The following is a 14,093-nucleotide window of genomic DNA, read 5'->3' on the forward strand; positions in this document are numbered from 1 at the left end:
TTTTAAGTACATTCTCTCCAATTGGTATTGTTTCAGAATATATTGCCAGCTTCTTAATGAAATGCTCTATTACAATCTTTAAATGGGTAATTATAAAGACTTTATTCCCAAGATCCCGAGCTGTCTCTTCTTTAATGGCACATTGGCTCATGGAGAGAAGCCAAAATAAAAAATAAATAAAAAAAAACTTGCGAGGTGAACAACATTCTTCATTATTGCACTTTTAAGAGAAGATCTTTGCTAGCTCTAATAAAGTCTTAATGGACAGTGGCTGTGGGAATTCTTCTTTGATGACAGTCATAAATAAAACAATATAACTGCTGAACATATGTGTGCTAGTGTGCTGTATGAAACTTTTATTTCATCCTGGTACAACAGAAGACCAATTCTACACCATTATTTCTAAGTTTGGTTTTAGTGATTTTTTGTTATTATTATTATTATTATTATTATTATTATTATTATTATATTAATTAATTCTATTAAAAAGTTACCCTTTCCAGAAAAAAACCCCCACAAAAAAACAACTTCTATCTGCTTTATATATAATATTTTATATGTTTTAAACAGCTGTTTCAGTTATTTGGGGTAATACCACCAGAGATTACAGGGTCATGGGCATTGTTTCAGTAAAGAAAAATGTCTCAAATCAGACTATTTATAGCCATTTTGTTTTCTTAAAACCTCTTTCTTGACCTTATTATTAAGAGATAGTGAGGACAGGAAAGTGAATTATCCATAATGGCTTTGATGCTAATGTTGCTTATGGCTGATCAAGATGATGGTGTGTGCATGGCACATCTATTTGAATTATTATACCTGTTTATTTTGCGAAAAGCGAGATACTGGGCATTGTATGCGCGTTAGAAGGTTCGGGGTTTTATTGGCTATTTTGATTGGATCGCCCATAATACTTCCACCAATCAGAGGGTTGCATATAGTACTCGTAGCAATCCCACTCTCTGGCAGACTGGTATGTAGAGCAGGTTAAAGACGCGCCTGATAAGGGAAATAATGTGGCAGATATCAAAGTGGATATGAGAATGGCAGTGGTGAAGCCAATTTGCTTGAAAACATTAAAAGTAAATCGGACATTTCCATCAATAGATTTAAAAAATGTGGAATAGATCTGATGTGATCAGAAACCTACAGGCAGTATAAACTGTGCCTGCTACTGTAGTAGGACTGATCTTTTTTTTATGTGAAGCATTTTTTTTTATTATTATTTACAAGTGTTTAATTAAGTAACAGCCAAAATTGTTTGTGTCAGACTTGTTATTATAGTCGATACGTTGTCGATACAACTGTTAATGCAGGAATCATGCAGTTAGCAAAGTCCAGAAACAAAACGTTGAAACGTTTTGCACTGCATAAAACTGAGCTGATTTTGCCTATGCTTGCTAGTCCATTAACCAGTTTAAATCGATTTTGAAGCACATAAAAGCTTTCTCGTTTTGGCTTCAAGTACGGGACGGACGGATGAACATCAGGTACCACAGACAAGAGGAAGGGGGAAGCGGCCCAAAAACTCTGAGAACCACTGCTTTAGCCCATTCATTTGAAAGATCTTCTAATCAAGGAAACCATTCAACTGTTCACATGCAGCTGTAGTTTCTATTGCTTTCCTGAGGCTCATGCCAGGGATACAGCATCAAGAGGTCAGTGACTTTCCCTCGGTGTGAGAATGGCATTTAGATTGGATGAGACATTTTTTTGGAAGGAAATGAGGAAGCTGTTGGTGGCATACTGTACCCAATTTATGCCACAATTCTTCAGGGGACAATCTGCAAGTGAGTTAAGTTGACAATCTGTAAAGCCTGGTAGATTTTTCATTTGCATCAGGTAGTGTATTATGCTTTGCGATGCGATTTTACAAGATCGGCCGATCGATCGATCAGCTCACTTTTGTGATGCGATTCCCTAACGTCAGCTAATGTGCACCAGGCTTATGTGAGTGTATGTGTGATAGAGGGTTGTATTGCTTGTTTTCTCCTGCAAAGAAACAAAAATAAGTCGTTTTGAGTTGATGAGAATTTTTGATTTTCCTAGTTTATTTTTCCTTCAAACATGTTGCATTACACATATAACGTAAATGCTAGAATATGCTACTGAATATAGAAAATTAGGTTTCAAAGATCATGGAAGTAACTTAAGTAATCCTGGTTCTGGTTTTCATTTATAAAAATCTGTATTCAACAGTATCACAGAATATTAACACAAATGATCTTGCAGTATCTTAATACTAGCATCTAAGATTTTGTACATTTTGGAAAAGTATACAATATTTTGTATTGCTGCTTTCATTGCATCTGTGTTGGCTGAGTCAAACATCCAGGATAAAACAGAAGTTAGTGAGCTCTTTTTCTGGCAAACCACCAGAAAGAATTACATGTTGCAAAAAGCAAAGGCTGGAACAGGGGTTTTACTCCAATCTATACTACACTGTTCTACCCCTTTACAATCTTTTAAGAGGATGACTCGTTGACATGAAACAGATCTGATTTGCTGGGGAATCCTGTTCCAGCAGCAGGAATATGCAGAAGGTTGCATCACGCTTTTGATAACCACCATGGAGCCAATGGGATAGCCAATCCACCCAAAGTGAATTAGAAAAGTATAAAGGGCCTGAAATATATGTCTCTATTTTCCTTGGAGAGAGCTACAATGTGTTTTAAAATGTTAGTGATTCTGTTCTTTATTTATTTATTTTTTGATTGTACAGTACCACCAGCAATTTGCTATATCGACAGCACTGCTCAGTTTGTCTTCATTTTATTCATACTTCTAATTTAATGATAATATCCCCCTTCCCACCACAAGGTAATTCCAACAATGTCCTAAAATAGATTTTTATAGCAGTACACAATGTAATGGTAGGGATATTATATGGCACTATGCTGAGGGAAACATTGTGACAAAAGTCATAAGTTGCCTGTTGGAGGTATTATTTACCATGCAACGACAGGTACATTATTTCCTGTATTGTAATTAACTGGAGAGAACTCCAACTGAAATGCTATGCTTTTCACAACTATAATCCCGGTTTAGCTAAGGGTATATCACACCAAATTGGCATTTAGAAACAGTAACAGCAGACACTTGGCATTTTAATTATAACATAAAAGTATGAACCCACCTTTGTGCAACATTCAAACTGGTACTGCCTTGAACGAATGCAGTAGCTATAATTGCTGAACTCTAAACCTAGAGTATGGCTGTCGGCAATTTTTTCCATCGTTGCCCTCGTTCTGTCATCCTCCTACAATGGCGTCCCATGCAGCTACACAAATAGAGCATGGCAACAATTGCTTTGATTGCTTGTTATTATTGGACTGTGTGTGATATTTATTCCTTATAAAAAGTGCAGAATCTCAATGCATTGAGTCTGTGTTTCCCCCTCTTTTTTATCTTGATGAGTACAGTGCCTAAAACCATGTCATCCATTATGCAGTCTAAGGTAGTCTTCACAGATGGCTACATTAGAGCCAAGAGCATTTTTCTTACTTACTACTTTATCTAAGCACACTGGCACAGGATTGTACTTTGGCTTGGGGTTCTTTAGAATGTCACGTACATTTTTCTAAAATATGACTGCTGTTTTTTATTTTATTATACAAATGATAATATGTGGCTAGTAGCTACATATGATTAGTGAAAATTCTCATACATTGTTTAGATAAGGCTACAGAGGTTCATAAGTGGAGGGGGGAGTGCAAAAATCAAATAAACTACATTTAAAATGGGATTTTAGTCATCTGATGCTTAAAACACAAATCATTTAGCATTGCAGATTTTTATTTTGTATGGGGCGTTGCATGGTAGAGGTCAGTAGAAATGTTCCAAAGTAGCTAAAAATTATTGCTGTTGCCTTTTCAAGTTGACTATAAATACTGCACCACAGAGTGTGTGCAATAATTCAACATGATGGCAGAAGTACTTCATTGAAGACTTTTATTGAACTAAGCAGCTGTAAGAATAGTTACCATGGTAAGAGTCAGTAAATAGAAAGTTTGTATTGAGACAGGAGGAAGCTGCAGTAAATGTGATGTTTATTAATCAAAATATAAAAGCACTATAGATTGTAAAGTAACAGAACTGCTCATATAAATACAATCTGTACATGGTTGCTTATTCACGTTGTAATTTTTTTTACTGATACAGTATATGTTTTTCCATTAGCCCATGGCATTAAATTAGGCCCTGTTTTGAGTTGGCCACAGCAATGCAGTTGTTATTCAGTAGGTGTTATGCAACAATTACTATCATGTATGGTGGTGGTTAGAGACAGCAGGAAAAGGAAAAAAAGAAACTTACCTGATTTCCTTGCTTGCAATAGGAGTTTCAAGCTAATGGGTGCTGTTCTTTCAGAACATTGCCCATCTGTGTGCATTAATACAAGGGAACGAAGAATGAAAAGAAACCCTAAAGACCTAGATCACTGAGCAAAGTGATGGTGCATTGTTTATTTAATGGAATTTGTTTTAATTCAACACAGCTTCAATCTGGAGCCAGAGATACATGTTAATGAGGGGAACAATGCTCATTTAACCTGCTCCACTGGGCAAAATCAAGCCAGAGCAGTCCATTTACATATCAGATGGGTACAGACTTCAGGGATGTTGTGCTGTTAGAGACAGAAATATGCAACTCCTCCAAAAACAAATGCCAGCAGTTAGAAACAGTGCATTTCAAAGAGGTCAAACTGGCATTTGTGTAGAAATGTCTGTACAGTAATTACAATAAAAAGCACCCTCTTATGACATTTCTGCAGTATCTGTGATGCTGTTAAGCTTTAAAATATGGCATTTAGTTCAGCCTTTGAGTTTATGCTGGCTGAATTAATTATCATAAGATACTGTATTTGTATTAAGTGTTTAATGTAAAAAGTGACCTGTATTTTTGTAATCAAATCAGTCATGAATTTGAAATTATTATTGCTGTTGTTTTTTGAAAAGCATAACTTTAACATAACATAACTTAACATAATTTTAATAGAACGTGAACCACTCTACACATACTTTGTGAATAGTAGTAATACAGGTGCACTCCACTTACGGACTGCAAGGGACAGTGGAAATCAGTACTTTATAAGAAGTATGTTGTAAACACAGTTTGAAATGCTGTATATAACTGCAAACATAAGTACCTTAAATATTTACTCTCTGTAGACGCGTCATAAATGTTACAAAATCTTCGTTGTCCCTGTCAAATGAATACCGGTAAATATCAGCAACACAAGAAAGCTTAACTGCCAAAGAACTGGAGTTTATTATTTTTTTTAAAAGATGCCCCTGTGGACCTTACAATTTATAAGTAGTACCACTTTACGAATGTATATTTTCGCTAAATGTTAAAATTGTATACCATATACATTTAAACTGTACAACAACCGTGCCAACAAAAACATAGAAGAATAAAAGTAAACAGCAACTGTTTTCCTGCCTGATGTCACAAATGCCGCTGTGACTGTCATTTACTGTCCTGGATGTACCTTATTTGCACAAAATATCTACCTTGGGAACAGGAAAACTCTACAAATTAAACAGTACTGTATGTATTAAACTATGTATTAAACAGAAAAGACCTGCCTGTGGAACAGGAAAACTGTACCTATTAAACAGTGTGTACACTATAAACCCGAGTAATTCCCCGCTGTATGGCAGGGACATGCCTCCTCAACACGTTGTAAATGGAACGCTGTTCTAACAGGATCCGTTATAAGTGGAGTGCATCTGTATTGTAATCCATTAGTAATTATCTGTTTGCATTAGCATGCACATCAGTAACAGCAATTTATCAATACTCAATTAATAAAGTGCAGCTTTCTGCTTTAAAGGTTATTTTGAAAAGAAAACTGGTCCACTGGGGCAGTTTTGAATTATGCCAAAGTATATGTTGTCCTCTTTTAACTGAGTACAGTATGTTCTGTATGCTTTATTACATTTGAGTGCAGTGTGAAACATACCTGCCTGTAGAATATGCTTATTAATCATCATTTAGTAATCAATCAATACAAAAAAATTCTAGGTCTAATACTGTGTTTTTAGGTGTTTTATCTTGATTTGATGAAGTCAATAACGATTCAGCTGCCACCTGCATTTGTATGACAATGACTAAGCCCTTGGACTTTACTGAAATCTTACAGTTGTTCAAATTGCTTTATACAGCACAGTGTGCTGGAGCCTGCAGCCACTTGCATTCATTTTATTGTGATTTTGGACGTGTCAGAAAATGAGCCGATATAGGATATGGAAACAAGGCATCTCTTCAGTGACCAGTATGCTGCCCAAATGGTAATCTGTAGCAAGGCATCTTTAGTTGTCAGCATGAATGATTTTTGGAGGAGCTTTAAAAAAGAAAGACTTAATCACTCTGAAACTCATAATTATTCTTTGGTGGTAAAGATATCAATTTTTTGGCTGGTTGATGGTTTTTGTTTTAATAAAATACATAGCTTTGTGAATAGCCAGCTAAAGCAGAGAGGGAGACAAGAGAAAGGGCTTAGGCATTGTTGCTGTGCTTGTAAAACCTATTGCACAAAATTGAGCGTGAAAAATGTATTCCAAGATTGAATCTGGCGTGTTATCATAAAAAGCATTCAGCATTAATTTGGGGACATGATATAGGTCTGGGTGTTGCAGAAATGGACTCTCCCATTTCTGTGTTGGTAAGGCTGGCATAATTTCAAGACCAGTCCCTCTTTAGTCACATGCAGCATCCAGTGTAAATGCACTGCTTATTTGGAAATAAAGAGAAAATGCATCTGGTTTTATGCTGTTTTCACCCATTTTTATTTTGTTCAATGATAGAAGGGAAGCTATTATAAAACAGTTGGCCATCCATAGCTCTCTAGGATAGAAATTGAGCCTGACAGGACTGATATCTCTTGGTCTTTGCTGTCATTTAAAGTAGCAGCATTAAGGAGGAAGCAAAGAGACAGAAGGGAAATGTGTGCCTCGACTGCCCCTGTGATGGCTCTTTTAGGACACAGATAGTGAAGCAGAACATACAAGCACAGGCATTGGAATTTGACTAGCTAATTAGCCTCCTCATTTGTGTATTTATTATTAGTTTTTAATTCCTTCTGGTACATTATGGGTGTGATGGGCTATTCATGCTACCAATTTGCAAAGCCCTCCCGCCCCCGTTGCCTTTTTTGCTACATGCAATATGGGTACCAACACTGCATTAATAATCTCAATGCTTTTTTTTCAATGCCACGGGCAGTAGCTGTCACTTTTTTTTTTTTTTTTTTTCATTTAAGGCGAAAAGGCATCTCTTTTGAAACAATGTAATGTACTAAATTTGAAGTTAAAAGAAGACTAAGAGTAACATTTAAATTATGCCACAATAAATTTAATAGATTTGAAGATATGGGCTAATAGTTGCTAGAGTTCATGAAACAGCCTGTAGTGGTACTGTATCTTCTCAATGGACCTCAGTCTCAAATACTATAGATCAAATAAGCTCCCCTTTGATTTAGTTACAGGGCTCATGAACGGAATATTGTATTACTTTATGCTGATGGATCTTTCCTGGGAAACCTGGATGCTTGAGCCCTTAGCGATCAAGTTCTTGTCTGGCAATTGCTACATGACCCAGGGGGACAAACATTTAACTTAAACAGATGGGTTAATAATGAGCCTTCTTTATCTTTGCGATGGACATATTTTCAAACCTTATAAAAAGAAAGTAACCAGCTGCTCACTGAATGTCTCATACAAAGATATTTAGGAGTGGGTGCTCTTATATAATAGTTTGGGTATTATTATTAGTAGTAGTCATAGTCGTAGTAGTAAGTAATAATAATAATAATAATAATAATAATAATAATAATAATAATAATAAATGATAATGATAATATGGAAAATGTTTTGCTTTATCAGGGGTGTGTTCAATAGGCAGAGCGCTCCAGAACGTTATGTGGTGCTTTCTATTGAACGACCTGCATACCGAAAGCGCTGCATAACAGGAGCTCAGAGCTGCCTCACTGGAGGTCCAAAATGGCTGACCTGTATTATCAGTGCGGTGGCTGCAAATTGTTTTTTTTTTTTTTCAAATTTGGGTTTGTTTGACCAACACATGTGTGATAAGTAATACTTTTGATGTAATTTTAGCTTTTTAACAAAGATTATGGTATTTTTTTAAAGTGACGATTGTACTAGAAAAGGAAACATGGACTATTTATAACTTGACAAATCTGACTTGTGCCTCAATATGTTAAACCACAAACAAGTGTCAGTAACCACTACATAAATACAGTAGTAATTGAATTAAAAAAATAAATAAATAAATAATTGCAAAACTTTTGGGGCGCCGCGAGAGCGTTTTGCTTATTGAATGCACCCCAGTTGTGCTACTGTATTTTGTACTTGTAAGCATTTATTTTATAGTAACAAGTATACAGTATTTAATAAAAGCATGTCTCAAAACGTTTTTACACATCAGCAAAAAGGTTACATGTTCTTTTCACAATGGCTTATTTACTCTTGGGGACTATTATAAATCTGCTGAAAGAATAAGTGACTGACAGTACCTTGAAGCTGCTCTGGTCCAATGTGAATCAACTTTGCAAATCCATTACATTTTGAATTAGTAGGCACTTATTCAGTAGTCATATCTTAGAGGGGTTGAAAGGACAGAGGGCAGGGAAATTGAGAACCAGAAGCTGATGTAACAGGTGGTGCTTTGCAGAGATTGGGGGCTGAGGTGAATCAGTGGGATCGTGATACTATAGCTGTCCATTTTCCTTGGGATTAGACCTGACATAACTTGACAATTTGTCCTTACTGTCAGCCTGGATTAGAACCATCAAGCATTATAGTACAGTCAATGTTTTTTTTGTTTTTTTTTAAACAAAAATTTACAGTAGTTGATTTACTCTTTAAAACGTGATTATTAAACAAAGATTCTGAAATTTCCAAATACTGGGCTTATTCACTGTGACTACTGAGTAATTAAAATAATGTTTTTTCAAAGCTTATTTTGATTTTTAAAATACAGTCTGGACTAGTTGTTAACTTCTTAAAGAACATTCTAGAACAGTTTAATGCATGTTAAACTTTATTGTATTCAGAAATATAGAAACATATCTGAATAAACATGTTTATCCTAATTAATGCCCAGTGTATCACAGTGGTCTAAATATGTTTAGGAAACTCAAGTTAATGTATTTTATTTTCAGCTATAAAATGACACATGGCTCAATATGAAACCTCACCTAAAAATAACATGCAGTCGATGTGTTTCATAATAAATGCATAGGTTTTTGTTAAGATCTACATGTCTATATGTTTTTTTCTAGGCTGTGAACACACTGCATCTGAGAACTCAGACCAGACTGACTCACTGTGGCCTATGAGCCAGTGAGAACAAAGCTGCAAAAGGATGCTGGTGCCAAGCTGTCGGATGATGCACATAGCCAGGCCAGTGGTGGTGCTCCTGTGCTTTCTTCTCTTAGCAGATGCTGAAAGTAGGTCTTTCTTCTTATTTTTCTACTACACTCCCTTCTTTTTAGTCAACCCTTTAGATGCTGCAAGTACGGAGTCTCTTTGGCCCACGGTAAAATGTGAGGAATGGTTTTATGACATGACTTATATTTTATAACTTAAAGTCTGAAGATTATTGGAAATGTCGGCATTTCTGCAACAAAGTCCAACTCTTATACATTAACGATGCTGGAAACCATTTTATTTTTTGCCTGACGCTTAGATTTTTTTTTTATATACCTATATAACCCTGTAGGCCATTGACATAAGAAACATGGAGTCATTCTGATTGCAAAGACAGCATTTCTATGAAGATAGCACAGGGATAAATATAATTATTGTGCACAGTACAATTCTAGCTGGGTAATGCAGTAATGTTTTGTGAATGCTCATTTCTGCCTGTTCAGGCTATAATAATAACCTGAGGTGAAAAAAGGAAGATAAATCACTAACTGACATGCTTCAGTGAGTAAGAGCATTGCAAAGTAAAAAAAAAAAAATACAGTATGAGAAGGATCTAAAATTTTGCTGGAAACCTGTAGTGTTCTCTGCATCATTGGGTTGTATTCATGAATATCTTCCCTACAATGGTTAAATTAAAAGATGACATTTGGGGAAATATTATGCAAGATAATACTGATACTATTTAATAAAAGTTAACAAAACAACATTTGGAAAGGATTTTTTTGAAAACTAAGCCCCTTTCACACTGGCGCTGCTACCTGGGTCTCGACCCCATGTAGTGTGAAACCAAATGCCTGATGGTTTCACTTCCACAAGGAACAGTTCTGTTTTTTCTGTTTAGCCATATTTCTGTTGATTGAGACACATCTTGAGCCAGATTGCAGCAGGGATGAAGAAACATTTGCTCTAATCAACATTTGGGCCGACGATTCAATAGAAAGAAGCTGAACAGATGAAAGGGTGGTGGTCCAAAAGCAGTGTGAAATCACTTAGCTGACCTGCATGACAGAGCATACCAGTCTGAAAGGGGCTTATATGACAACGTACACTATATAAAACAATAACAGAAAATGGAATTAACTGTATGTTGGTTTATAAATATCCCAAGATCATGCAATGTACAGTATGTATGTACAATATGTGTGTATGGCTGTCCAAAATGTTATTTTAGGCACCACCTAGATTTTGTTGAAAACATCTGTAATAAAAATAAACACTTGCTTTTGGGCCCATTCAAATTCTGTACCCTGTATCACTGTCATAACAGCAGCTTTGATATAGTTTTTTTTGACAGCTGTGCAGGTTGATAGTATCAAAGCCAAAGAAAATTGGCCATGAGTCAGGGGACTTCAGAAACTGTCAAACAACGACCAAGAGACTGCAAATTGGTGTCCAGTGTTTAACCATTGAAATAAAATGACTATCATTATAATGCCATTTGCTGCAGGCTTTCTGTGGAAATACACTTTAAAACAGAGCAACACAGCTTTATTTCTGCTGAGATTGCAAGGTCTACCGTTATACTACAGGAGCCACTACATCTGTGTAAAACTCATAGCTTTTATTATCTACGCTGTAAATACTGGTGACTCCATCCTGGTTGGTGCTGGAATTGAACAGTTGACTGCAGTGCTTTCAGGGCTCTGCTGCAGTATGATGGCTCTGAATTGTATATGAATGTGCTATTTATGGTAAAAGATACATCATGTCTGCCTGACCTCCCTTCGTAGGGATATCTGAGTCTTCTGATCAAGAAGAGCTGGACCAGTAGGACAGTAAATGTTCCTAAGGTTACTTTGTTATGTTAGAATTTGTGTTGCCTTTCAGAATTTCCGAAGCAGAAAAAAAAATGCTTTGCTCAGCTTGAAGAACTTTCTAAATGCTGAAACGTTTTTGTTTGTGTCCTAAAGCTTAATCAACATCAGGCACTGGAAGTTTCTGCAGCTAAATTGTCTCAAAACAGAAAAAAAAGGCAAAGGAAATTGCAACTTTCAGTCTTTTGACATCTGGAATCAATAAGGCTGATTTTTTTTAGATCGCACTATTGAACGATATTTCACTTTGGATGTGCTCTTTAGTGTAAATTACACTGTATAGTTCCTGCAGTAGTGCACTTAAGCCTTGCCCTAGAACCACTAGGTCCTATTATTTTCTCTGGAGTCTTACTGTGTTAGTTTAATTTGTACTGTAAAAGATTCTAGAAAACAAGAATCTGGGATTAATTATTACTCCTGAGCAATGAGGACGGGAAGGAGATCAATTGCCAACCTGTATTTACTTGGTCACAGTGCTTCACAACCAGCACATTACTGCAGTCCAGATATATTGAATATGCATGTATTTACACCCAAGTGACTGAAATGAGACAGTACCCTAATACCTAGTGTATCGGGAGACCGACTCAGGAATTTTTAGAATTGACTTCTTCATCCCTGATTCACAAGCATGATGAAGCTCTGTTCTTAATGAACTATTTCTCTCTTCAACATCTTTTTTTTTATCGGTTAAGACACCATGCTTGTATAATCAAGGCTGTCTTTTGGGCAAATGTTCCACGTTTTTCTAAGTCATATCCACATTTGGATCCTTCATACTGTAAATGCCTATCTCATAAGGAATCAACAAGGACTTCAAATATTATAGTGCTATAAATCCTTGAGCACAGATCTGCTTCATGGTGTTTATTATGTATGTGTGTTTGTGAAAAATTGTTAAAGTAAATACTGAGATGAATAGTATAAACACCTAAACCAACATTTGTTATTTCTATTTGTTATTTCTTGTAAATATGTGCCATATAACACACACATACTACATATACATCATGTTAAATTAAATAAGCTCTCACCAGTCAGATAAATGTTAATGATGTCTTTGACTTTCCTCATTTGTAATAAGAAGTAACTTCTTGTCATTTTGATGCAAGACATTTAATTGTTGAAGATCTATAGCTGACTGCCTTGGCAAACCTCGTTTGTACATACTTATAATGCCTAATGTCTAAGATGCTTTTAAGCAACTTAGACAGACTTCTGCTACTGATCCTTGTACTTAGGTCCTCTTCACACCTGTTCAAGACACCACCATGTGCCACCATCTGTGGCCAGTCTAGACACCACAATTTAGATTAACACTTTCATGTTTCCAAAAGAATGTTAGGTTTCTTACTTGCATTTCTTTAAATTTTGAACATAGTTCCACACTACTTTGCATCAAAGGCGTATAACACATTGTTTTTGTAATTATTTCATAATACCATTTCATAATACCACTGTTGTTCATATATCATTTGTACACATTCCTTATGTTGTTATTCACAGGGACTTTCTTGCATGCAATTAGTCAACAGTCAATTCTGTTTAAAAAATGGAAACTTTTTTTAAGGATAGTTGGTCAGCTGTTAAATAATATTCACTCAGTATATTAAGCAGTTTAATTTGTGAGAAGTTCTTCATTATACCACACATGAATGTAAACTTGCGGTGAATAATAACCCAGCCTTTGTTGGTATAGTCTTAGTTTAGTCTCACTTATTGGAAAGATCATTGAACCAACGCCTAATTAGTTCTTAGCAGTTTTTGAATGCACCTTCGTGGCTGTCACCAGCACATCAATCTGCTTGCCTTCCATTATTTCTGCCTATTCCTTATATATGAAAACCTTGACTTTTTTTCTCACAGGAGCCTTATAATAAGGGTCTGCTTAAATCACAGTAAATTTACATATTTACAAAATACTTTTCGTCTGTGACTTTCAAGTTAATTTTAAAGCTGTTTGTCTTACGTTCTGTTTAGCAGCCTATTGTTTAAAGTGTGTGATTCTGAAGCTAAATATCGATCGATCGTATTTTCTCCAAATTCAATCACAAGATTTACAAAACAATTTACCTCCATCTGCATGTAAAGTTTATTTGGGACATTTCTTGACACGATCCTCAGCCGAAATATACTTTGCTTTTTTGCTTTGTTGTTCATCTTTGGTATTTTACCTCCTATGCTGAAAACTATTTAGCAATCTAATCAAAATAACAATGCAACACTGACTTTGTCCCACCTCCTACTGCACAGTACAGGTCACAGAAAAACCAATACAGACACACTGATACTAGGCTGATTTAAAGCACTGTTATCATGTGAACAGTAAAAAAAAAAGGCTAAGATATGTAGTTTGTGATAGTTTGCAGTGTGCAATAGTTCACAATTTGTCGATTTCCGCGAAATCGTAAATTAGTTATATCCCCTACTTATACTATATTGAGTTTAACATCGGGAAAATCTAATGATAGTGTAGTCCCAAAGGAAATAGTGCTGTAAATCTTGGTAAACATGTGTTTCATGCTCATCCTAATATACATTATTGTAATATATAGGTGTGTTTGCATAAACCTTTGAGGCACGCCACAAATTAGCATTTTTACAACAGTTCAAATTAAATCCCAGTGCTTAATTTGCCTGCACAGTAATTTGATTTAAATCGTCTGATTTTTTTTTTTTTTTCATTTTAATTGCGTATCTCTTAAAAGCTGCAGTTAATGGAGCAATTTCAAAGGGGATGAAGAGTTGGGAAGAAAATGATCCAAGCTTGCAATGTGATCTAGCTTCAGATATTCTTGTATTGAGATCATCAGCATGAGTTCTGTTT

General features: G+C 35.6%; 1 protein-coding gene across 42 annotated transcripts in view; it reads left to right on the forward strand.

Moving 5' to 3' along the window:
- Positions 1-14,093, forward strand: part of LOC121295932 (receptor-type tyrosine-protein phosphatase delta) — a 226,921-nt gene that overhangs the window by 36,946 nt on the left and 175,882 nt on the right. For all 42 annotated transcript variants that reach the window (XM_041221061.1, XM_041221131.1, XM_041221062.1 and 39 more), the window contains exon 2: positions 9,305-9,472. In XM_041221061.1, the coding sequence (XP_041076995.1) occupies positions 9,388-9,472 (85 nt within the window). In that variant the 5' untranslated portion in view covers positions 9,305-9,387. The remainder of the gene's footprint in view (positions 1-9,304; positions 9,473-14,093) is intronic.

This window comes from Polyodon spathula, chromosome 2 (genome assembly GCF_017654505.1).
Source record: "Polyodon spathula isolate WHYD16114869_AA chromosome 2, ASM1765450v1, whole genome shotgun sequence".
In the NCBI taxonomy this organism is placed as follows: domain Eukaryota; kingdom Metazoa; phylum Chordata; class Actinopteri; order Acipenseriformes; family Polyodontidae; genus Polyodon; species Polyodon spathula.